At 41.6% G+C, this 25690-nt stretch overlaps 1 protein-coding gene across 2 annotated transcripts; it reads left to right on the top strand.

Moving 5' to 3' along the window:
• Window positions 1-1269: 1269 nt before the first annotated feature.
• LOC138853921 (uncharacterized) lies at window positions 1270-25690 on the top strand. Of its 2 annotated transcripts, XM_070093643.1 has the most exons (3): window positions 1377-1592; window positions 19211-19380; window positions 25372-25690. In XM_070093643.1, exons 1-3 carry the CDS (start codon window positions 1538-1540, stop codon window positions 25555-25557), a joined length of 411 nt encoding a protein of 136 aa, XP_069949744.1. In that variant the 5' UTR covers window positions 1377-1537; the 3' UTR covers window positions 25558-25690. The 2 variants fall into 2 exon arrangements, 1 of the variants encoding a protein (XP_069949744.1); XR_011393113.1 differs by lacking the exons at window positions 19211-19380; window positions 25372-25690 and adding an exon at window positions 14551-14719 and having other exon boundaries at window positions 1270-1592.

Below are 25690 nucleotides of genomic sequence, written 5' to 3'. Positions count from 1 at the left end.
AATTCATTTAACATAAGTCTCCCTCAAGGGATGTGCCTTGATGCTGATGAGGGGCTCTTGATCCAAGGAGCTGGACTTATCCTCCCACAAGTCAAACCAAAGTGCTTCTTCCCAATGGAAATAAGTCACTTTGACTTTTTTGGGGGTTATCCTAGGTAATTTACACTATGCTATTCTTTGAGTTGCTATACAACCCCCTACAAATTTAGAGCTTCCCCATCTTTGACCTTGTCCCCTCAAAGGAGGGTCTTTGATATTGATATGGGGCTCTTGATCCAGGGAATTGAATCTGTGCTCCAATTCCCTGAATTAAGCCTGAATCTCTTCCATCCCCCCACACATGTGCTATGTAATCCCTACGGGTTTAGCGCTCCCCTATAATGATTTGATCTTGCCACAAAATTTAAATTGCCTTGACTGACTACCTAACCTACATCACAATTACTTCTCACTTCACGGTATAACTTAATAGTTATAACCACGACCATAATTTTTGAAGGGTTTGGAGGGGTAAGCCAGCGGAAGGTCTCGGTCAGATGACCAGAAGCTCCAACGGCGGGTCACCATCTAAGACCAGCATCAGGAAACACTTAGTCCTGTTCCCTGACAAACCTTATACCTAACCTACCATTTTACGGTAAAAAAAAAAAGCTTGATAATTGCTGCCAAGACTGGTTTAAATAAGACGCCAGCAAACACCTGCGTTTATGAATTATTATTCGTGTGGAAGCGCTAAATCCGTAGGAGTCATAGAGGATCTGGGGGGAAATGAAAATCAGTCAAGTGTGATGATAGGAAGGGTAGCTCCAGTTCCTCGTATCAAGATTCCTGCAACAAACTACTTTAAGGGTGAGAGCAGACGATACTTCGCAGGTTTGTGACACTTACGGGCGAATATAATTTCTTTTTTTTTTAATTGGCCAGCATATACAAAACTTATATTTCAGGTACATATAAATTAATAAAGGATAAAAGTATCTACAAATAGAGAATTTTGTACCAAAAAGTGGAAAATAAATAGTACTTTAGTAAGTTTATTAAGGTACTTTATATAGTTTTAGATGATTACAATTGTATTATATAATAACATGTATAAATAATTTATGGTAATTCAAATTACATAAAACAATTACGTATTTCCAGTGCCAAGACTATTATAAGATATATGTAAATGGAAGGGGGGTTAAACCCGCAGGGGTCATGCAACACAAGGTGAATGAAAGGTAATCAGCAATGATAATTATACTTCGGCGTATGCTGTCAGTGGCCCTGAAACCCAACATAAGACGAAGAAGATAATTATACGTATGTGTTTAAATTAACTTACTTCCTTATTTATTGTAATTCCCTGGATGAAGAGCCTTGGTCAGGGTGAAGGCAGCAGCAGCGGAGGTAGTGAGTGTGGTGAGCCTGGCTGAGCCGGGGGTCATAACACAGACAAGAAGTAACTTTAATATTTTCTTTACCTGCCTTTTATTACTCGTTCTACCGGCCATTTACATCCTTCACGTGTCATTTAAAGCCTCACCTGCCATTCATGAAGAAAGACCCGTGTCAGAGACAAGCCTGTGCCATTCAGGACTGTTTGCAAAGTTAGTATTGAAGATATAAATAATTGAGTTATTCTAGGTTAGTTAGATACAAATACAAATTTTATTTCTTTGCAAAGGTTATAGTATGTGACTTACGTTTTATAAAGTGTCTGTAAGTACAAAGATGACCACTAACATGCCGGGGCATTTTGGGCAGTTAACGTAAGAGATGAGATTTTGTTGGGATTTTTAACTCTGGAGGGTTATAGTAAGTAAGTAAGTAAGTAAGTTTATTCAGGTATACACAAATACAGTTACATAGAATTATCATACATAGCAGCATATGTGTAGAGAACCTAGGATAACCCAAAAAAGTCAGACAGAGTGACTTATTTCCATTGGGGTCCTTTTATTATAATATAAAGGTTATATTTTTTCTTATTATTCTACAATGAAGATAACATCTTATTATCATACTAAAAAGACTATCTACTACACGAGGGTCATTAAGACTATCTACTGCACGAGGGTCATTACTAGGAATAAGGTAAAATTTACACGTATGTTAGCTAAAAAATAGAAAATCATTTCCCTCCCCACCCAGGATAACCCAAAAAAAAGTCAGTGCATCATCCAGGGACTGTCTTGTTTTATTTCCATTGGGGTCCTCTATATTGTCCCCCAGGATGCAACCCACACCAATCGACTAACACCCAGGTACCTACTTATTGCTAGGTAAACAGGGACATTAAGTGGAAGGAAACATACCCAACGTTTCTACCTGTGCCGGGTTTTGAACCAAGGACACTCAGTTTATAAGGCAAGTGCTCTGCCAATCGAGCCACAGGACACCCATGAAAGTAAATAATAATAATTATAAAATATAAATTTGAATATTAATTGTAAAATATAAATTTAAATATTAATGTTAAATATTAATTTGAATATTAATTATAAAATATCAATTTGAATATTAATTATAAAATATCAATTTGAATATTAATTATAAAATATCAATTTGAATATTAATTATAAAATATCAATTTGAATATTAATTATAAAATATAAATTTTAATGTTAATTATAAAATATCAATTTGAATATTAATTATAAAATATCAATTTGAATATTAATTATAAAATATCAATTTGAATATTAATTATAAAATATCAATTTGAATATTAATTATAAAATATCACCTCTTCAAGGGGGGCTCCTTGGCGTGGTGAAGAGGCTCTTGGTCTGAGGAATTAGACCTGTCGGTCTTCTTCCTCAGACCGAACCTAATTACCCCCCATTCTCCCCTCCCCTATCCCATTCTCCCCATCCTCCCCTTTTTCCATTCCTCCTCCTCCTCCCCACCCCTCCCTTTTGCCCTTCCTCTTTTTGGCCTTTGGGATTTCTCCCACAGGCACGCTAGTTCCTAGGTAGGGGAAAGGACACCGGGGTCCATCCCATTCCGTTGAGGTTCTTGGCGGTGGCGTAGTTTGCCATGGAATCTGGATCGCCTGGGGATGTCCCGATCCCTCTCCGGTATCCCGGAGTAGCTTTGGGTGTCTTTCGGGCGACGGGTGTATCTCTGGAAGCCACCTTTCGGATTCTGGGGGTGGTGGCCGAAGGAGGTATGCTTTGTGGCAGATATCCGGCCGCCCTCTCTTTTGTCCACTGAGATAGCTCGGCAGATGTGAGGTTGCTATCCCGGATTGCTGGTTTACTGGCATGAAGGGTAGGGTATGGCACGGGTTCCATGCTGCATCTGCGCTACTAGCGGTGCTGAGGTCCTCTTGGGTGCGGAGGGAGATTTCTGGCCCTTTCATTCCTCCTGGGAACTATTCCTCCCCGCTCCCCCCTTTTTTTTATTCTTTTTTTCTTTTTCTTTTCTTTTCTTTTTTCTTTTTTTTTCTTAAAAACAAAAAGCAAAGGAGTAACCTAACCATGGAGAACCCAATCCATGAACCCACTACCCCCGGGCCCCTTCTTGATACCGCACCCCATTCTGACCCTGCCTTCGGACACTCCTGATGCCCCTGTACCTCTTGCTGGTGCTGTTCCCTCACCCGCTTCAGGTACCGGGGCTTCGACTGACTCCTTCAATTTGTCTGAACTCCGCTCTCCTTTGACTATGCTTCCGGCTTCTCCCTCTACGGTACGGCAATTTTCGAATCGCCCGCCCATTTCATGCCGGACCAACTCCGGTCCTACTCCTAAACGCCAACGTCAATCTCCTGATGATGCTCCTTCGTTACCTTCCCATTCTACTCGGAAAAGATTGACACATCAAGCACTCCCTCTCCACGCTCAGTTTCGGACCACACAATGGACTAAATTCTTTACTTTAAGACCGACTTCTTCTGCCTACCTTTCTGACCATAGTATTGGCAAAGCGCTCCTGCGTCATGTTGGTAGAGATATTTCATTTCATGCTCTCAAGAGCAGTACGCGCATCGTCACTGTCCAGAATGCTACCCAAGCTCATGATCTTTCTCTCCTTTCGAATATCGATACTACTCCTATCACTATTGAAAAACATCTTTCTCTCAATTCTTGTAGTGGTACTGTCATTCTGCCCCATACCATAGTCCAACAGAATTTCCAGTCATGTGGCAATGACATTCTTGAACAGCTGGAACTCCAGGATTTCCCAATCCTCAAAGTAGACACTTATGTCCTTCCTGCCCGGGGGCGGAGACGTTACCCTTGCAATGTGGCTCGTTTAACTTTTGACAGCCGAGAACTCCCGTCCTCTGTATATGTCGCGGGACATCGGTTACAAGTTCGAAAGGTGATACCTACACCGCAACAATGTAGAAATTGCTGGCGTTTTGGTCACCCAGCGAAATATTGCAGATCTATGGCCTAATGCCCAGTCTGTAGTGCCGACGACCATTCTAATACATCTTGCAGTCAACCTCCATCTTGCCTTAATTGTAATGAAGCTCACCCTTCGTACTCCCGCCGTTGCCAGGTCTACTTAAATGAACGTGAAATCCGTTGCCTCAAAGAGGCAGAAGGTCTCCCTTATGCTATGGCAGTTACTCATGTCCGCCTCCGAGGGAGACTACCCCGTGTTTCTTATTCTCGTGTTTCCAAACATCCCCCACTTCTGGGGTCCCATCTTCTGCAGCCTCCTCTGTTGTTACCCCTCCCATAGCCAATCCGGCATCTAATCCTTTTGCTGTCCTTGGCTCTAGCGTCCCAACTACAACTCAGTCTGTTCTCACATCTTCGTGTCCTTCCTCACAAGCCCCAGTATCGACAAGACCTCGTATGACACCTAATACCAATCGCCCCTCTACTTCTCAGAAGTCCAAAAAATCCACATTGCTCAAATCTTCTTTGCCCCTTCCTTCCCTTCTTCCACCTCCACACTTTACCTTTCCAGTCTCTGTACCTAGTTCTTCCCCTCTCTCTGGCTCTATTACAAGTGTGGAGATTCACCCTCCTCCTCGTACCATGCCTTCCACCTCCATTCCCTCCCAAGTTTCTCCCTTTTCTGCCACCTCCCAGGTTTCTGCCTCTTCTGTCCCCCCCCACACTTCATCTCCAGTCCCTTACACTCTTCCCTCCCCCTCTACTTTGGTACAGTCCATTACTGTCCCAATCTTTACTCACCCTCCTCCTTCTATCTCCAATATGGTCTCCCATACATCTTTGAATTCAGAAACACTTGAAGCCATTTCAGAATATATTGCAGAGACTAAACCTTCAATGGACACTGATTCACTTCCTGTTCCTTCTCTTCCCTCTCCTCCATCTTCACAACCCCATTCTTCGCAATGCTCCGTTCCTTCGCTGCTTGAACGTCTTCCAATGCCACCACACGTTGACTTTTCTAACCCCTCTAGTCCGTAGGTGTCTTTACCTACAGATTCCTGGTATTTTCTTCATTGCCAATCATGGCCTATTTACAGTGGAATATCCGCGGCCTCAGGGGTAATCGGGGTGAGCTTCAGATGTTGCTTTCCAGGTTTTCCCCTGTTGGTGCTTGCTTACAAGAACCAAAATTACACTCGGCTGTTTTCCAACCTATCTCAGGCTATAATTTATTGTATTCTTCGGATCCTTTCTCAGATGGGACCTTTAATGAAAGTGCCTTTCTTCTACGCAATGATATTCCGTACTGTCAACTATTTGTCCATACCTCGCTGCATTACACTGCAGCCTGTATCCACTTGAATAAGTGGTTTACAATATGTTCTTTATATCTCTCTCCTTCTCGAGCATTTTCTATCCCAGACTTTGCCTTTCTTGTTTCATCCTTACCACCACCACTTCTGTTACTTGGTGATTTTAATGCCCACCATTTCCTCTGGGGGGGTCTCATTGTGACTCACGTGGCATCCAGTTGGAGGCTTTTCTCGCCTCTCACCCTCTCCATGTTTTAAATACGGGTACTCCCACCCATTTTGATCCTCGTACTTATACTCTCTCTTGCATAGATCTATCAGTCTGCTCTTCCTCCACTGCACTAGACTTCACCTGGTCTGTTCTACCGGACTTACATGACAGCGATCATTTTCCAATCATTCTTACTTCTCCTTCCTATTCACCACCTTTCCGTAGCCCTCGCTGGCAATTTGATCGGGCAAATTGGGATCTTTACTCACACCTCACTGCTTTTAGTGAGGTTCCTTCTTCATCCTCCATTGATGAGCTCCTACACATCTTCTCGACGTCAGTTTATACCGCAGCTTCTCATTCTATACCCCAAACCTCAGTCAGGCATTCTCAGAAGTGAGTGCCTTGGTGGTCTGCTTGTGCTCGTGCAGTACGTTTGAAACGCGCTGCATGGGGCAGGTACCGGTACAATAGAACCGCTGTGAGACTTCTTGATTTTAAGCAGAAGCGTGCGATCGCTCGCCGTGTCATCTGTGAAGCTAAACGCACTTGTTGGCGAGACTATGTTTCCACCATCACCTCTGCTTCTTCTATGAGTGCAATCTGGAAGAAAGTGAGGAAATTGAGTGGTAAATACTCTCCTGACCCGGCTCCTGTTCTACGGGTCGCTGGTGTTGATGTAGCAAACCCTCTCGACGTTGCCATTTAACTTGGCACACATCTGGTCCATATTTCCCGAGGGCTCCATCTATGCCCCTCGTTTCTTTCCTCAAAGTCTGCCAGAGAGTTAGTACCCTTGGACTTTTCTTCTCTCAGAGAAGAACAGTATAATGTGCCTTTTACACTTCAAGAACTAGAGGCAATGCTCTCAGCTTGCCGATCATCGGCAGCTGGGCCTGACGACATTCATATTCGTATGTTACAACATTTACATCGGTCAGCTGTGGAAATCCCCAGCTGTGGAAATCTGCCATTGTTCTCCCTTTCCGCAAACCGGGTACTACAGGACTTGATGCCTCCCACTATCGTCCCATCGCTCTTACTAGTGCAGTTTGCAAAGTGATGGAACGTCTCGTAAATCGACGTTTAATGTGGTATTTAGAGACACACAACAGTCTCTCCGCTAGTCAATATGGCTTTCGTAAGGGTCGTTCTACCATAGACCCCTTAATACGCTTGGATACGTATGTTCGTAATGCCTTTGCGAATAATCACTCAGTTATTGCCATATTTTTTGACCTCAAGAAGGCATATGACACAACTTGGAGGTATAATATTTTGGCCCCGACCCATTCCTTAGGCCTCCGAGGCAATCATCCATCCTTCCTTAAGAACTTTTTAACTTACATTTCCGTGTTCGAGTCAATAATGTTCTTTTCCCGGACTTTGTCCAAGCTGAAGGTGTCCCTCAGGGATGTGTTCTAAGGACAACACTTTTTCTCCTTGCTATACAGTAAATGATTTGGCCTCTGTTCTTCCACCCAATATTTGGTCATCACTCTATGTTGATGACTTCGCTATTGCTTGTGCAGGCGCTGACTGTCATCTTATTGCAGTTTCTCTCCAGCATGCGGTCGACCGTGTTTCCACTTGGGCCACCACGCATGGATTTAAATTTTCAAGTACCAAAACTCACCAAATTACTTTCACTAGATGCTCTGTTATCTTCGATCATCCTTTGTATCTCTATGGCTCCCGTATCCCCGAACGTGATACAGTCAGGTTTCTAGGCCTTCTCTTTGACCGTAGGTTATCCTGGAAACCTCACATTACCTCTCTGAAGGCAACTTGTCACAGCCGGCTAAACCTTCTTAAAACCCTTGCTCATCTTTCCTGGGGAGCTGATCGTCGAACTCTGCTTCGCCTACATTCAGCCCTCGTTTTATCGAAACTCGATTATGGTGACCAGATTTATTCCGCGGCCTCTCCTGCTACTCTCTCTAGCCTTAACTCTATCCATCACCAAGGATTACGTTTGTGCCTTGGTGCTTTTCGCTCTTCCCCTGTTGAGAGCCTCTATGCAGAAGTTCCAGCTGTTCGGGTCTGTTCTTTCTCACTCCCTTGCCCGAAAGCTCAACTGCCTACGGTGGCTTCCCGCTCTCTTTTTCTTGATCACTTCCACTCCCATTCTCATGCCACCGCTGTGTACACAGATGGCTCTAAGTCTTCAGACGGCGTCGGATTCGCAGCAGTGTTTCCGGACAGCGTCGTGCGGGGGCATTTACTATCTTCGGCTAGCATTTTTACTGCTGAACTGTATGCCATTCTTGCAGCACTTATTCGTATCGCATCTATGCCTGTGTCATCATTTGTGGTAGTCTCAGACTCCCTTAGTGCTCTACAGGCTATACGAAAATTTGATACATCTCACCCCCTAGTTCTCTGTGTCCAACTTTGGCTATGCCGTATCTCTACGAAGCATAAAGATATTATTTTTTGTTGGGTCCCTGGTCATGTTGACGTACAGGGCAATGAACAGGCAGACACTGCTGCGCGGTCAGCAGTACATGACCTACCAATTTCCTATAGAGGTGTTCCATTTCTGGACTATTTTGCTACAATAGCTGCCCACCTTCGCGCCCATTGGCAACAACGTTGGTCAACTCTGCTTGGTAACAAACTTCATTCTATTAAACCGAGCATAGGTTACTGGCCGTCTTCTTGTCATCAGTGCCGTGGTTGGGAGACCACTCTCTCCCATCTTCGCATTGTCCACACTCGTCTTACTCACGGGTATCTCATGGAGAGGCACCCTGTACCTCTCTGTGAGCAGTGTCAAGTTCCAGTATCGATTAGCCACATAATGTTAGACTGCCCTCTCTATCAACGAGCACGCAGAATTTACCTCCAACGCCGTCTTCGTTCTACTACTCTCTCTCTACCTTCCCTTCTTGCTGATGGACCCTCCTTTAATCCTGACTCTCTCATTGACTTCTTGACAACGACTGATTTACTCCACAAACTCTGATGATACCTTACGCACTCCCCTCAGCCCTTTCTAGCTCAGTCTCTTGCTGCCCTTTACCCTTTCACCATCCACTGCTCCACTGTTATCCGTAACCTATTACTCATTCACCTCCCTTTTGCCACCTGATGCCCTCGCTTCCTTCCTGCCCTGCAGTGCTGTATAGCCCTTGTGGCTTAGCGCTTCTTTTTGATTATAATAATAATAATTATATAAAATATAAATTTGAATATTAATTATAAAATATCAATTTGAATATTAATTATAAAATATCAATTTGAATATTAATTATAAAATATCAATTTGAATATTAATTATAAAATATCAATTTGAATATTAATTATAAAATATAAATAATCTTTATTTCTACAAGTACAGTGCTACAGTTACAGTAGACCCCCGACTTACGATATTAATCTGTTCCTGAGAGCCCATTGTAAGACGAAATGATTGAAGGTTGAATTAATTTTCCCCATAAGAAATAATGGAAGTCAAATTAATCCGTGCAAAACACCCAAAACTATGAATTTTTTTTTTTTACCACATGAGATGTACATTTTCCTACACACAAAAAGAAGGATACATGCACAATAGTCGAATTGCACATACACAATAGTAGAGTAGTACTTACACAATATACATTGTGCATGTACTACTCTACTAAATGAAGAATATAGTGATGAGACACTGAAGATGTAGTGATGAGACACTGTGTCCTGGGAGTGCTTTTTCGTCTTGAGTAATGTAGGTCCTGTTTAGCATTTTCTTCCAGAACTGGCCTTATCACACTGTGTATGCCACTACGATTCTTAAATCTCTCAAACCAACCTCTGCTGGCCTTAAATTCACCAATATGAGCACAAGTTCCAGGCATTTTTCCTGTTCACCTGGTTGTTAGTCGACTGGTGTGGGTCGCATCCTGGGAGACAAGATTAAGGACCCCAATGGAAATAAGTTAGACAGTCCTCGATGATGCACTGACTTTCTTGGGTTATCCTGGGTAGCTAACCCTCTGGGGTTAATTGTTTCTCAGTATTCTTGATAAGCCACACCAACAACAGTGCTACAGCAGCAGCAGCAGCAGCTGCTGACCATGGTGCAGCAGCAGCTGACGGTGCTACAGCAGCAGCAGCTGACGGTGTAGCTGCAGCTGATGGTGCAGCAGCAGCTGACAGTGCTACAGCAGCAGCAGCAGCTAACGGTGCTGCAGCAGCAGCTGACGGTGCTACAACAGCAGCAGCAGCTGACGGTGCTACAGTAGCAGCAGCAGCAGCAGCTGATGGTGCTACAGCAGCAGCAGCAGCTGGCGGTGCAACAGCAGCAGCAGCTGACGGTGCAACAGCAGCAGCAGCTGACGGTGCAGGAGCATCTGACGGTGCAACAGCAGCAGCAGCTGACGGTGCAACAGCAGCAGCAGCTGACGGTGCAACAGCAGCAGCAGCTGATGGTGCAACAGCAGCAGCAGCTGACGGTGCAACAGCAGCAGCAGCTGACGGTGCAACAGCAGCAGCAGCTGACGGTGCAACAGCAGCAGCAGCTGACGGTGCAACAGCAGCAGCAGATGACGGTGCAATAGCAGCAGCAGCTGACGGTGCAACAGCAGCAGCAGCAGCTGACCGTGGTATGATAGTATTTCGATAGTACAGTGGACCCCCGCATAACAATCACCTCCGAATGTGACCAATTATGTAAGTGTATTTATGTAAGTGCGTTTGTACGTGTATGTTTGGGGGTCTGAAATGGACTAATCTACTTCACAATATTCCTTATGGGAACAAATTCGGTCAGTACTGGCACCTGAACATACTTCTGGAGTGAAAAAATATCGTTAACCGGGAGTCCACTGTATTTCTCACCCTTTTTACCACAGGGTTGGCACTAGAAGCTTTCTTTGGGCTCATGGTGGCTTATTTAGCAGTTAGAAGCACTAAAAAAATGGAATAATACAAAATATTCTGAATGTATGCTGGGGAGCGACTGCTCTGGCTTGTAAACATTGGCACACTAACTGAAGGCAGGCCAGCTGAGGCGCTCTCAGGCAGACAGACATGTGGACAGGTACCAGACGAATGCTGTAGGTCGAGTTTTTCAACATACGCCGGGGTCAAATTTTTACGCTGAAACGCATCATAGGTTGGTTTTAACGTAGGTTGGGGACATCGTACGTCGGGGGTCCCCTGTATTATAGACCTAGCTGATATCATTGGCATACTTTATAGAAAGCCCCTGGTTATGCAAAGCATTTTTGACAATTTAGGTTAATTTTGTTCCCAGGATGTGACCCACAACAATTAGCTTACACCTAGATATCTACTTACCGCTAGGTGAACATGGGCAGCAGGTTTAACGTAACATGCCCAGTGTTTCCTGTGTGCTTGAAGTCAATAGTGGACCCTTCAGTATGTGAGCTGAGGTTGCTGCCAGTCAAAATAGTCATTGAGCTTGTAGGTTATCTGTTTGTTATTAGGTTATTAGTGATAAAATTACCTGGTGCCAGTTCGTTATTTCTTGATCAGAATCGTCCGAAATTGATGTGATCATGCAGGGAACGTATTTGTCTGTAGTGGAAATTGTTGCTAAGTATATAAGCCATAATAAATAATATTGGTGCACTGAACAATGACTTGGTGGTGGATGGCTGGGACGCTGGTCGCTGCCTCACTACTTACAATACTGTGTTACCACCCACTGTCATAACTTTCTCTGTCTATATTCATTATTTTAGGTCATGTTAGGTTAGGTTGGGTTGGGTTAAGCTAAATGATGAAAGATAACGGGGGGAAGGGTCCAGGTGCACGTTGTTGGTGGTCGCAGTTAGAGGTGAGGCTACGACCAGTGACCAACCTCCCCCAGGTAGTATCATTATAATATTATTATAGTTTTATGGCCAATATGTTCATTAATAACCATTTTCACAACAAAGTATGTTAAAAAATAAAAAGGCACTATTAAGTAAGTAAGTTTATTCAGGTATACACAAATACAGTTACATAGAATTATCATACATAGCAGCATATGTGTAGAGAACCTAGGATAACCCAAAAAAGTCAGACAGAGTGACTTATTTCCATTGGGGTCCTTTTACCTTATTATTATATAAAGGTTATAATATTTTCTTATTATTCTACAATGATAACATTATCATACTAAAAAGACTATCTACTACACCAAGGTCATTAAGACTATCTACAATACGAGGGTCATTACTAGGAATAAGGTAAAATTTACACGTATGTTAGCTAAAAAATAGAAAATCATTCCCCTCCCTTTCTGTAGCTACATTCATCAGACACCTTTTGGCACTCTTCTTGAACTGGTTCATGCTATGACTGGCTTTGACATGTGCGGGCAGTCTGTTCCATTCCTTTATTGCTGTACAATAAAAGGTGTTTGAAGCCTGGCCACTGACTGTGGGTACTACAAAGTTGTGCTCTCTCCCCCTAGTACTATGATTGCTTTGGTTCCCAACCTTGACAAAATTGACAGCAAGATATTCTGGACATTGTTTGTGAGCAATTTTATAAACATGATTTAGCTTCAGTTGTTTTATTCTGTCTTCAACATTCAGCATATCCAACTGCTGTAATTCATCCTGGCCTACATGTTCTCTTGGTCCCAGCCCCAGGATGAATCTTATGATTTTGTTCTGGGTGATTTGCAGTCTATCTTTCAGTTTTTTTGTCAAGGCAGAGTACCAAGAAGAGCAAGCGTAATCCATATGGCATTGTATAAGGGCTAGACATAGGGTCCTGCGAGCCTCAGTAGGTAGACACTGTGCTTGTCTATACAGGAACTTCAGTCTGGCATTCGCTTTCTTTACTACACTGTTCCCTATCAATTCTCCTGACATGCATGGGTCAAAGGGGATTCCCAAATATTTTACTGATGAAACCAAAGTGATGGGCTCCCCATTACATTGAACATTAAAATTATTTACCCTTCTCAGTTTATGTTTCGTGCCAAAGAGAATGGCTTCAGTTTTCCCTAGGTGTAATGATAGTTTGTTGTCTACTAACCATTTGCTGCAGGACTCCAGTTCCAGTGTTAAAACATTAGCAATATCTTGTGGGTCTTTACCTGACACTAACAGAGCACTGTCATCTGCATACAGTAGGAGTTTGCACTTGACACTGATAGGCATATCATTGACATAACATAAGAATAATAAGGGACCCAGAATACTACCTTGGGGAACTCCACATGTTATCGGCAGGGGTTCTGATTCTGTTTTGTTGATTTTGACTATTTGTCTCCTGTTGCTAAGGTAGGACTTAAACCAGTCTACAGAACCTATACCGATAGCTTGAAGTTTATTACATAATATATTGTGGTTGACAGTATCGAAGGCCTTTTGCAGGTCTAAGGTTACCATACCTATGAGGTTCCCCTTTGACATTTCAGTTCTCAGGTAATCCATCAGATTAATAAGGGAGGTGTCGGTTGAGTAAGATCTTCTAAAGCCCGATTGATAGCTATGGAGAATGTTGTTGTCATTAAGGTACTTAACTACTTGAGAATACACCGCCCTCTCTAGAATTTTAGATATTATACTGAGTATACTAACAGGCCTATAGTTGCTTACATCAGACCTACTATTTTTCTTGAAGATAGGAGTAACTCTGGCCTCCTTGAACCCCTCCGGTACGGTATTAGTGGTGATTGATAGATTTATTATGTGAGCAATAGGGATTGACAGTTCAGAAGCACCATCTTTTAGGAACTTAGATGGGATGTTATCAGGGCCTGTGCTCTTAGTTGGGTTTAACCTGCTTAGTTCTTTTTGAATAAAGTCATGAGATACACTTACTAGATGACAACTGTTTGGGGTTACCCCTTTATTGGTATAGTATGTTTGAAACTTATCAGAGTCTGTGTTAAAGGTATTTGATGCAGCTGGTAGTTTACTTACTAGTGTTGATGCAACAGATGTGTAGTATGAATTAAAGCAATTTGCCACCTTCGATGTTTCGTGGCATACCTCATTATCGATAGTGAGCACTATGTTAGACCTATCTACTGGCTTATGGCTATACCCCAACTGTTTTAGTTGTTGCCAGAGCTTTCTGGGGTTATGCTTATACTCTTCAATTTTTGAGCAGTAGTGCTTTGCCTTTGCTCCTTTTATACGTCTCTGTACTCTGTTCCTCACCTTTTGGAATTCATTTAGTGCTGCAATATCCTGTCTGTTTTCTTTAAATCTTTTTAGCAGCTGGTCTCTGAATTTCATATTATCTAATATCTCAGTAGTCATCCAGGGTTCAGTTCTTCGTTTAATCCTAACCTCTTTAACTGGTGCAATATTATCAAGGATGGTAGTGAACATTGTTTTGAATTTTTCCCAGGCATCATAGCTTGCACATAGGGGAACTGAAACTTGTGACAGTGTTCTTTGGCTAGTTAGTTAATGATCTGAGTCAGACCGAAACATCATCATGAGTTTCAATCTCCTATATGTGGGTTATTTGTGTAAAGCTTGTTTCCTGTGCAACCACATCAGTTTTGGGCAGCTTTGTTAAGAAATAGTGTTGCAGTAGGACTAGGGAATTTTGTTAATAATAATTGACTTTTCCATATGTCCCACCCATCCCAGGATTGAACCTGGGTTCTTTGATTGTAAGCCAAGCAGGATACCACTGGACTTCATGAAATATGGGCAAAAAACCACCTGGCTGAAGTTTGGCAACATACTTTTATTTCTTATCTTTACATTTTTAGGGAATAAATATCAAGAAGCTGCCTGCCAAGCACAAATAGCTGCATTGCGGGACTGTTGCAAGAAGTGGAGTAAGGAGTCTGGCTGTTGTGCAGGAGTGAAATTAGAAGACCAGAATACCAACACGGAAGATAGAAAGACGTGTAGTACTGCCCCTTCCTCACTCTAATGCCCAAGTAAGCTATTACAATACCTAAAATATACTGTACTTTGTACACTTTAAAGTGCTACACTTAAAAAAGTACCTCTCTAAGAGAGGTGCTCTCGATTTAAGGTATGCAAGCTATCCTCCCACTCAGGATTGATCCTGATTCTTCCATTACTCAGGTGCTGAATGAGTTCAGATTTTTTCCCATGAATATAATACAATAAATCTTCCCTGCCTCGGTGGGAGATGGCCGACTTGTTAAAAAAATAAATCTTCCATATAAGACTTCTGAAATACAGGATAAAATCTTCTAGGTAATTTGATTTGGAAACAGTGGACGAAGTCAAGTCTGCTGGTTATTGAATTGTCTGGCATTGTAATCACAGCAGAGCAGTCTCTTCTTTATCCACCACAATTGCCATTACTGGCTACCCACTTTTTCCTATATGTACAATAGTCTATTATAATAGTGGGGCAATTAAGGAAAGATTTAATAAAAATCATGCACTTTAGGTTTAAAGCATGAAACTTGGCACATAGATGAAATGGACCCTACCAAATAGTTTTGGATGTGGGTCCACTTCAGTTTTATGGACTACCAACACATTCTACGCCTCTCTGGAGAGGCGTAGAATGAGGGGAGATATCATTGAAGTGTATAAGTGGATGACAGGCATAAACAAGGGAGATATTAATAAAGTACTGAGGGTGTCGAACCAGGTAAGAACCAGGAATAATGGATTTAAGTTGGATAAATTTAGATTTAGAAAGGACATAGGTAAGTACTGGTTTTCTAACAGAGTTGTAGATGGGTGGAACAGTCTTCCCAGTGGGGTGATAGAGGCTAAGACCTTGGGTAGCTTTAAGAAGAGACTGGACAAATATATGAGTGGAAGGGGCTGGGTTTGATTGGTGTCATTGGGTACGGGAGTTATTTCTAGGGAAGCTTTAGGTAGTAGTCGTTTTGATAAGGACCTGCCTTGCATGGGCCAGTAGGCCTTCTGCAGTGTTCCTCCATTCTTATGTTCTTATGTGGGTGTGATACCTTTTGATATACCTTTGAAGAGTTTCGAGAGTGTATCTACTCTCTGAGCCCGGCCATGGGCCAGGCTCGTCTGGTGCTTGCCTGGTCAACCAGGCTGTTGCTGCTGGAGGCCCACTGCCCCACATATCCATCACAGCCTGGTTGATCTGGCACCTGGTGAAGATATTTGTCCAGTTTCCTCTTGAAGGCTTGTACATTTGTTCCAGCAGTGTTTCTGATATCTTCTGGTAAGATGTTGAAAAGTCTGGGACCCCGGATGTTGATACAGTGTTCTCTTATTGTCCCCACCGCACCCCTGCTCCTCACTGGGTTTATTTTACACTTCCTCCCATATCTCTCACTCCAGTATGTTATGGCAGTCTGCAGATTTGGGACCAAGCCCTCGAGTACCTTCCAGGTATATATTATCATGTACCCCTCTCTCCTCTGCTCCAATGAGTACATGTTCAAGACTTGCAGGCATTCCCAGTAGTTTAGGTGCTTTACTGCCTCAGTGTGAGCCGTAAACGATCTCTGTATTTGTTCCAGCTCTGATATTTCTCCTGCCTTGAATGGGGCCGTCAGCGCTGAGCAATATCCTAAGTGAAGGAGCACTAGCGATTTGAAGAGTGTCACCATCGGCATTATTTCCCTTGTTTTGAAAGTTCTCAGTACCCACCCAGTCATCTTCCTGGCTGTCATGATCTTTGTCTTGTTATGGTCTTTAAAAGATAGGTCCGCTGACATAATTATTCCTTGGTCTTTTATGTGTTCCTTGTGTTCTATTTGGTGACCCTCTTGAGTTTTATATATATTGCTCCTTTTGAGTTCTTCATTCTTTCCATACCTAAGCAGCTGTTACTTATCACCATTGAACATCATGCTGTTCTCCACTGCCCACTGGAAAACCCTGTTTATGTCTTCCTGTAATTTTTCAGTGTCCTCTACAGTACTGCCTTTCATGCTTATTTTAGTGTCATCTGCAAATGATGATACAAAAGTGTGCCGGGTTTTTTGTCTGTCTGCTATGAGGATGAGGATCAGCAGAGGTACCAGGACAGTGCCTTGGGGCACTGATGCTGGATCTTGCCCTGTTCACTACTACTTTTTCTGTTCTGTGTGATAGGAAACCGAAAATCCATCTGCCTACCTTCCCCGTAATGCCCATGGCCTTCATTTTGTGCGCTATCACTCCATGATCGCATTTGTCAAACACCTTTGCAAAATCGGTGTAAATCACATCTGCGTTTTGGTCGTCTTCCACTGCCTCCGTAATTCTGTCATAATGGTTCAGCAGCTGTGACAGACATGATCGTCCTGCTCTAAAACCATGCTGGTTCAGGTTATGTTGATTGTGATGGTCCATGAAATTTGTAACCTGCCATCTCATCACTCTTTTGGTTGGGTTGTGAATGTTGCAGCAAGCAGGAGGATGGAGGCAGTGGAGATGTCATGTCTGAGGGCAATGCATGGTAGTATGAATATATTATGCTGAGAATTTGTAATTTGGAGATTAAGAGGAGGTGCAGAGTTAATAAAGTATTATGCAGAAGGCTGAGTAGAGTTTGAGGTGGTTTGGACATTTAGGGAGGTTGGAACAAAATAGGATGAACTAGAAGATGTATAAATCTGTAGTGGAGGGAAAAGGGTATTGGTTGCCCTAGGAAAGGTTGGAGGGAGGGAGTAAAGGAGGCTTTGTGTGCAAGGACTTGTACATCCAACAGTCATGCATGAGTGTGTTAAATAGGAGCGGAGGCAAATGGTTTTTGGGACTTCACGAGCTGTCAGAGTGTGAGCAAGGTAGCATTTGTGAAGGGACTCGAGTCCTGGTGGTGGGAAGTATAATGCCTGCACTCTGAAGGAGGGGCAAGGATATTTGCAGTTTGGAGAGACATCTGAACTATAGTATTGGTGTACCTTTGGCAGGACAGTGATAGAGTGAATGATGATGAAAGTGTTACTTTTATTCAGATCCCCTTATCTTGGTGAGAGATGGCCAGTGTGTTAAAAATATATAATAATATGTAATTATGAGTGTATTGATCTTCATTGGCATCTATAAATTTACTGTTACCAAACCTTTTTCTCCCCTGTTAGTTTCTGCTCATATATTACTAATTTTAATTCATTTCAGTATCTGCTTGAGTATTCAGCTTTCTTCTTTTTAAATATGTTCCATTTTACTGTCCAGACATTACATTTTACTCGTGTTTATTTTCATGTAAAGGAAGTGATGAAATAATAAACAGAAGTAGAAGGAATGAAAGTGTTTGAAACTTCATTTTAGAGTACTAATTGATTTATTAAATTTAAATATGTAGATGTGAGGGTCTTGGCAAAAGGTGTGGAGTTAGATAAAGAATCAAACACAAAGTGCGAGTTCTCACAGTTGCTCTTTGCTGATGACACTGTGCTTTTGGGAGATTCTGAAGAGAAGTTGCAGAGGTTGGTGAATGAATTTGGTAGGGTATGTAAAAGAAGAAAATTAAAAGTGAATATAGGAAAGAGTGAGGTGATGAGTGTAACAAAAAAGACTTGGTGATGAGAGATTGGATATCAGATTGGAGGGAGAGAGTATGTAGGAGGTGAATGTATTCAGATATTTAGGAGTGGACGTGTCAGCAGATGGGTCTGTGAAAGATGAGGTGAATCACAGAATTGATGAGGGGAAAAGGGTGAGTGGTGCACTTAGGAGTCTGTGGAGACAAAGAACTTTGTCCGTGGAAGCAAAGAAGGGAATGTATGAGAGTATAGCTATACCAACACTCTTATATGGGTGTGAAGCATGGGTGATGAATGTTGCAACGAGGAGAAGGCTGAAGGCAGTGGATTTGTCATGTCTGAGGGCAATGTGTGATGCGAATATAATGCAGAGAATTCGTAGTTTGGAAATTAGGAGGAGGTGCAGGATTACCAAAACTATTATCCAGAGGGCTGAGGAGGGGGGGGGGTTGGAGTATGGACATGTAGAGAAAATGGAACGAAGCAGAATGACTTCAAGAGTGTATAAATCTGCAGTGGAAGGAAGGCGGGGTAGGGGTCGGCCTAGGAAAGGTTGGAGGGAGGGGGTAAAGGAGGTTTTGTGTGCGAGGGGCTTGGACTTCCAGCAGGTATGCGTGAGCGTGTTTGATTGGAGTGAATGGAGACAAATGGTTTTTAATACTTGACGTGCTGTTGGAGTGTGAGCAAAGTAACATTTATGAAGGGGTTCAGGGAAACCGGCAGGCCGGACTTGAGTCCTGGAGATGGGAAGTACAGTGCCTGCACTCTGAAGGAGGGGTGTTAATGTTGCAGTTTAAAAACTGTAGTGTAAAGCACCCTTCTGGCAAGACAGTGATGGAGTGAATGATGGTGAAAGTTTTTCTTTTTCAGGCCACCCTTCCTTGGTGGGAATTGGCTGATGTGTTAATAAAAATAAAATAATGTAGATGCTTTTTGTAGTTTTGCCATTAATTGTGAAAAATACATTAAAAGTAATGAACACTTGCAGAAGGGATGTCTAAGCCTAGTGAGCCTGTAATCAGACCATCGAAGTCCTTCATTCCTGGAAGCTACCGTTCTGGTCCAGCAGGTTTGCCCCAGGATGTTAAAAACTTCAATTTGAACAGAAGTGGAAATATAAACCCCAGAATAGAAACCCTGTCCCCAGGCATTCAACAGGTAAGAGGGGTGTAGTACTTTGCTCTGTTGTTTTTCCATACAGTTCAATATAAATTTGGCTTCTTGTGTTGTATTATAGAGTTTTTTATATAGTCTATGTAGAAAAAAGCTGGAGTGGGTAAATTAAGTCTAATATTAGCAAGAAAGGGGCTGGAAAATTTTATCTTGAGATTCTCTGTGCATTTCCCACCTAGACTGGGTGACTCGGAGAAGAATCTTTTTACTGTCACACATGTGCTACCATAGTTTACACCGGGAAGATTTAAAAATATCCTAGACGGTTTTTCAAGGGATTAAATAGAAAAAAAATTATGAGTTAATTATTTATGTGGGCAGCAAAATGTTGCCTCAATAAAATGTCACATTAGATCCATCTGTGGTCATTTACCTGACATTTTGTTAGTAAATTTACCATTAAGGCTAAAAATATGGTACCCAGAAGCTTGATAAAGTCAAAATGATAAGGGGGTAGTGTCTTGAAATAAAAAAGAAAGATAAATCTCTTGGCTGCAGCTTTTAACTTCTTGCTGTGTATATCCACACCAACGATGCATTATGTGAATCGCCTGCACACTGCATCATTCAAGTTCTGGTCCTCGGCTTTCTTCATTGTCCCAGTACACGCAGATTTACTGCTGCTCTAATCTCTTGAGAAGCAATAAAATGTGTAATATATGCTGGTACTTGTGGCTCTTTTTACCAAACTGCTTTTCAACTGTCGCACGAGTTTTGTTTATTGCATGAATGTGAAAATGGACATAAATACAGTAATTCATTAAAAGATGAAGCAGTGACTAATTTTATACATTTATTTAAGTAGGAAGGTGTTGAAAAGGTAACAAAAAAAGAAAGGCTTTTAACCAGTACATAAAGCATCCCAGCCCAGAGAATTATCAGCACTTGAAACAAGGCAGAAATTAATATACAGTACAAATGTGTGTGTGAGAGAGAGAGAGAGAGCAAGCAAGCAATCAAAAGAGTGATTGAGAGAGAGAGAGAGAGCAAGCAAGCAAGCAAGCAATCAAAAGAGTGATTGAGAGAGAGCAAGCAAGCAATCAAAAGAGTGATTGAGAGAGAGAGAGAGAGCAAGCAAGCAAGCAAGCAATCAAAAGAGTGATTGAGAGAGAGAGAGAGAGCAAGCAAGCAAGCAAGCAATCAAAAGAGTGATTGAGAGAGAGAGAGAGCAAGCAAGCAAGCAAGCAAGCAATCAAAAGAGTGATTGAGAGAGAGAGAGCAAGCAAGCAATCAAAAGAGTGATTGAGAGAGAGAGAGCAAGCAAGCAAGCAAGCAATCAAAAGAGTGATTGAGAGAGAGAGAGCAAGCAAGCAAGCAAGCAATCAAAAGAGTGATAGAGAGAGAGAGCAAGCAAGCAAGCAAGCAATCAAAAGAGTGATTGAGAGAGAGAGAGAGAGAGAGCAAGCAAGCAAGCAAGCAATCAAAAGAGTGATTGAGAGAGAGAGAGAGAGAGCAAGCAATCAAAAGAGTGATTGAGAGGGAGAGAGAGCAAGCAAGCAAGCAATCAAAAGAGTGATTGAGAGAGAGAGAGCAAGCAAGCAAGCAAGCAATCAAAAGAGTGATTGAGAGAGAGAGAGAGAGAGCAAGCAAGCAAGCAATCAAAAGAGTGATTGAGAGAGAGAGAGAGAGCAAGCGAGCAAGCAAGCAATCAAAAGAGTGATTGAGAGAGAGAGAGCAAGCAAGCAAGCAAGCAATCAAAAGAGTGATTGAGAGAGAGAGAGCAAGCAAGCAAGCAATCAAAAGAGTGATTGAGAGAGAGAGAGCAAGCAAGCAAGCAATCAAAAGAGTGATTGAGAGAGAGAGAGAGAGAGAGCAAGCAAGCAAGCAAGCAAGCAATCAAAAGAGTGATAGAGAGAGAGAGCAAGCAAGCAAGCAAGCAAGCAATCAAAAGAGTGATTGAGAGAGAGAGAGAGCAAGCAAGCAAGCAAGCAATCAAAAGAGTGATTGAGAGAGAGAGAGAGAGCAAGCAAGCAAGCAAGCAAGCAATCAAAAGAGTGATTGAGAGAGAGAGAGAGCAATTGAGAGAGAGTGAAAGAGAGAATGTGAGAGTGAGTGAAAATTCATGTAATTTCATTACAAATGGAAAGTAACAAGTCTCCACAGTACTCTTGCAGTGAGTATGATTTTCCATGTCTTCTCATTTTTCTTTTTGTGACTTGTTTTTCCTTCTTTTTATTTGTTTGCTTTTACTAAGGTAAACACATTCTTTGCATCCATCCTTAATATATTTATTTTTTTTTTATTAATGCATCGGCCGATTTCCACCAAGGCAGGGTGGCCCGAAAAAGAAAAATTTTCGTCATCATTCACCCCATCACTGTCTTGCCAGAGGGGTGCTTTACACTACAGTTACAAAACTGCAACACTAACACCCCTCCTTCAGAGTGTAGACACTGTACTTTCCATCTCCAGGACTCAAGTTCGGCCTGCCAGTTTCCCTGAATCCCTTCACAAATGTCACTTTGCTCACACTCCAACAGTACGTCAAGTATTAAAAACCATTTGTCTCCATTCACTCCTATCAAATATGCTCATGCATGCTTGCTGGAAGTCCAAGCCCTTCGCACACAAAATCTCCTTTTCTCCCTCTCTCCAACACTTCCTAGGCCGACCCCTACCCCGCCTTCCCTCCACTACAGATTTATACTCTCTTGGCCATGTGATAGCCAAATCAGCTTGGGGAATTCTTTGCTAAATGTTCAACCCATTCGCTGTCCAGACCCCTGAAATTAATATTGCTGTCAGTGTCCACTTTAAAATAAAATGTTCTGGAATGGTAGATAATATTGTATGAAATTTAATAGAAAACTTATGGAATTACGGTCAGAACACTATGTACTCATCGGCAATTTTGTCCACTTAAGACTATTTTAACCCCATTCCATTCTTCCATTTAACCAAATTCTTAGCTATTTGTCTAGAATGCTTTTTGGTCTATCAATTGAGCATGAAAAACTACCCATTCACCTATTTTAAAATGCACAAAACTGACTGGGGGGGGGTCTCATCTGTCCTCAGGAATATCCGCAATATCTAATATTTCTGTTACTTTGAGCTCAGTTTCAAGCTGCTTTTGTTCCTGAAATCAATCAAAATCATCTCTCTTAGTTGTATGTCTTTGATTCTATCAAATGATACCAAGAAACCACCAACAAAACCATAAAAACTATCTGAAAAAATGCAGCAATTATGTTATTTTCAACCATGCACACAGCCACAGTTCTGTTTCTCCTATCGTAATACTGCTTGGATCAGGATCATTTTTATACTGTACACACTGCACAGATCCATTCTCTCATAGCAAGACCAAAATTTACCGCTTACCACTTATTTGAGTGAGCTGAGCTCATAATGTAGAACTACATGAGGGACCCTGGTCACTGAAAGGGTTAAAGTGCACTTTATGCTTCTTCAGCCTTAAAGTTGCAAGGGCTTAAAGTCTATTAACTACATGAAGGCAATTGAGGCTGCAATCCCCTTAACCCTTTCAGGGTCGAGAGGCCCTCTCCTAAACTTTTTCTCAGGGTTGAAAATTTTTCAGAAAAAAAATTATTTTTTCGTATGAAAAGATAGAGAATCTTTTCCCGATCATAATGACACAAAAAGTATGAAATTTGATGGAAAACTTATGGAATTATGCTCTTGCGAAGTTAGCAGTCTTGACGATGTTTATGTATTTATTTATTTATTTCCAATTTGAGCACACATACAGAGGTACAAAAAATACAGATAAGAGCAGCATGCCAAAGCCACTTATACTATGCATAGCATTACGGGCTGGCTTAAAATTAACTTAAGATTAACTAAGCAGTGATGAAATCAGTGATAAAACATTAATGTAAACAGATTACTATAAAGCACAAGTGAGTATTACAAAGACAGGTCATATGGTTGCATTCAGTCATATGAAGGATTCTGTTAGGTAGTGTATTTAAAAAATAATAAAGTTAGATTCGGTTTTAGGTTTAACATTTATGTGATACAATTGTGAGAAACATTTAAGATATACAATTTATAAGGTTCAGTTATTCAGTATTTATTTGGTTTTGGGTGAGTAAGTGATCTTTGAGAAGAGACTTGAATTTATAAACAGGTAGTGTTTCTTTTATATTTACAGGTAATGAATTCCAGATTTTAGGGCCTTTTATGTGCATTGAGTTTTTGCATAGTGTGAGATGGACACGAGGAACATCAAAGAGTGATCTGTGCCTTGTGTTATGGTCATGTGTTCTGTTGAGGTTGGCAAGGAGATGTTTGAGGGGAGGGTTAATATCAGAGTTAAGTGTTCTATGTATGTAATAGGTGCAGTAATAAGTATGGATGTTTTGTATGGTGAGTAGGTTTAGTGTATTGAATATTGGTGGAGTGTGCTGCCTGTAGTGAGAATTTGTTATCATTCTAACTGCAGCCTTTTGTTGGGTAATTAGTGGTCTGAGATGGTTAATTGTTGTTGAGCCCCATGCACAAATTCCATAGGCCAATTCCAGTGTACTAGTCGACAGAAATCATAACTGTTTCGCTAGAACTCCATTTTTCCTATCGAATGAGTACAAGAAACCACCCATTTACCGATTTCAACTATCCAATAAAGTGGCCAGAAATTAGCAATTTTGCCAATTTCACACAAATTTCAAAAGATGCCAATTTTCAAATAGGGTCCAGAATAAACAAGACAGACATTCCTGGCACTAAAATAACATTTCCTCTGTTCATTAGTCACGTCCCCAGGTCCCTCTTACATTTCTTGTGCTTTCCACTTTGAATTTTTATTCTTAGAAAAAATAGAAGATTTACTGTTATGAAGACTACTGCATTAGTGTAGAAATGGTATAACGAATATCAGCGCACTTGTGAAAGAATATTAGACTTGCCAGTTGACGTGTATTGGACGTGTGGCATAATTTGTTTACTTTTGAACTTTGGCAAAAATTGAACATTTCTGCTACTTTGAGCTCAATTTCAAGGTACTTTTTATTGTGAAACCAATCAAAATCATCTCAATTTCTGTAATATGTATTCCATTCTATAAAATGAGACCATAAATACCATACAACCATAAATACCATACGAAAATTCAGTGAAAAGTCGCTGTTTTAAACCAAAAAACTATCAAAGTTTTTTTGTCTCCTTATGCACTGTGTGCTGCAGGATTTTTTTTAATACTCTGCACACTGACCACATAGACCCATTCTTTCATATGTCAGCCTACCCGCTTTCTCTTCCTAGATTTGAAGGCGCTAGAATTTAGGCGTACTAGTACGTCAATAATCCTGGTGCGTAAGCCGTACTGGTACGTCAGAATCCCTGAAAGGGTTAAACACTAGCATCATAAGTTTTTCAATTCCTAAGATTGGGGTGAAAATAAGGAAGGGTAGGGGTCGTCCTAGAAAAGGATGGAGGGAGGGGGGTAAAAGAGGTTTTGTATGCAAGGGACTTGGACATAGCAGGCATGTGTGAGCGTGTTAGATAGGAGCGAATGGAGATGAATGGTTTTTGGGACTTGACTAGCTGTTGGAGTGTGAGTAGGGTAATATTTTGTGAAGGGATTCAGGGAAACCAATTAGCTGGACTTGAATCCTGGAAGTGGGAAGTACAGTGCCTGCACTTTAAAGGTGGGGGTTGGGCTATCGACTGTTTGAAGCGATATCTACGCTGTCATATCTGGGCACCTCTTTAAAGACAGTGATTATGTGTGAATGATGGTGAAAGTTTCTTTCTTTTTTTGGGTCACCCTGCCTTGGTGGGAGACGGCTGACATGTTGAAAACAATAAAATACTGTACACAAAATAATAGCCTTTCTGGATATATACACTAGCTGCAGCAGATTCTACAGCAGACCAGCACTTCATGGAAATTTATTAGATATACCTTGTTTAGCTAGCAAACAATAACCTCTTATTACCTACTTTTGTCTAGTAATATTAATGTCATTGTAATCCTAAGTAATTATTAATGTCATTTCTTCTCATGCACAGGCACAATCACAAAAGAAAATTGGACGGGTACAGCTTTGGATAAAACGCAACCCTTATAAATTCCATTTTACTGCAGTAGGCTTAGGACTACTGATATTTTTCAGCAAATTCCTGTATGACTCACTCATAAAGGAAAGCAAAGTAGGACCTCGAGTTAAAGAAAGAGGATATAGACCAGTATTATAATGGAATCTGTGAAAAAAGCACGTCATCGTCTTCAGATGTACCCTAAGCTAGTTGCCGAATGTGGATCTTCAGCAGTAGAATATGCTCGTTGTGTAGCACTGAAGGAAAATGTTTTGAAAGGCGATTGTGCAGC

Source organism: Cherax quadricarinatus, chromosome 43 (genome assembly GCF_038502225.1).
Source record: "Cherax quadricarinatus isolate ZL_2023a chromosome 43, ASM3850222v1, whole genome shotgun sequence".
Classification (NCBI taxonomy): domain Eukaryota; kingdom Metazoa; phylum Arthropoda; class Malacostraca; order Decapoda; family Parastacidae; genus Cherax; species Cherax quadricarinatus.
This window is presented reverse-complemented; position numbering and strand designations above follow the sequence as displayed.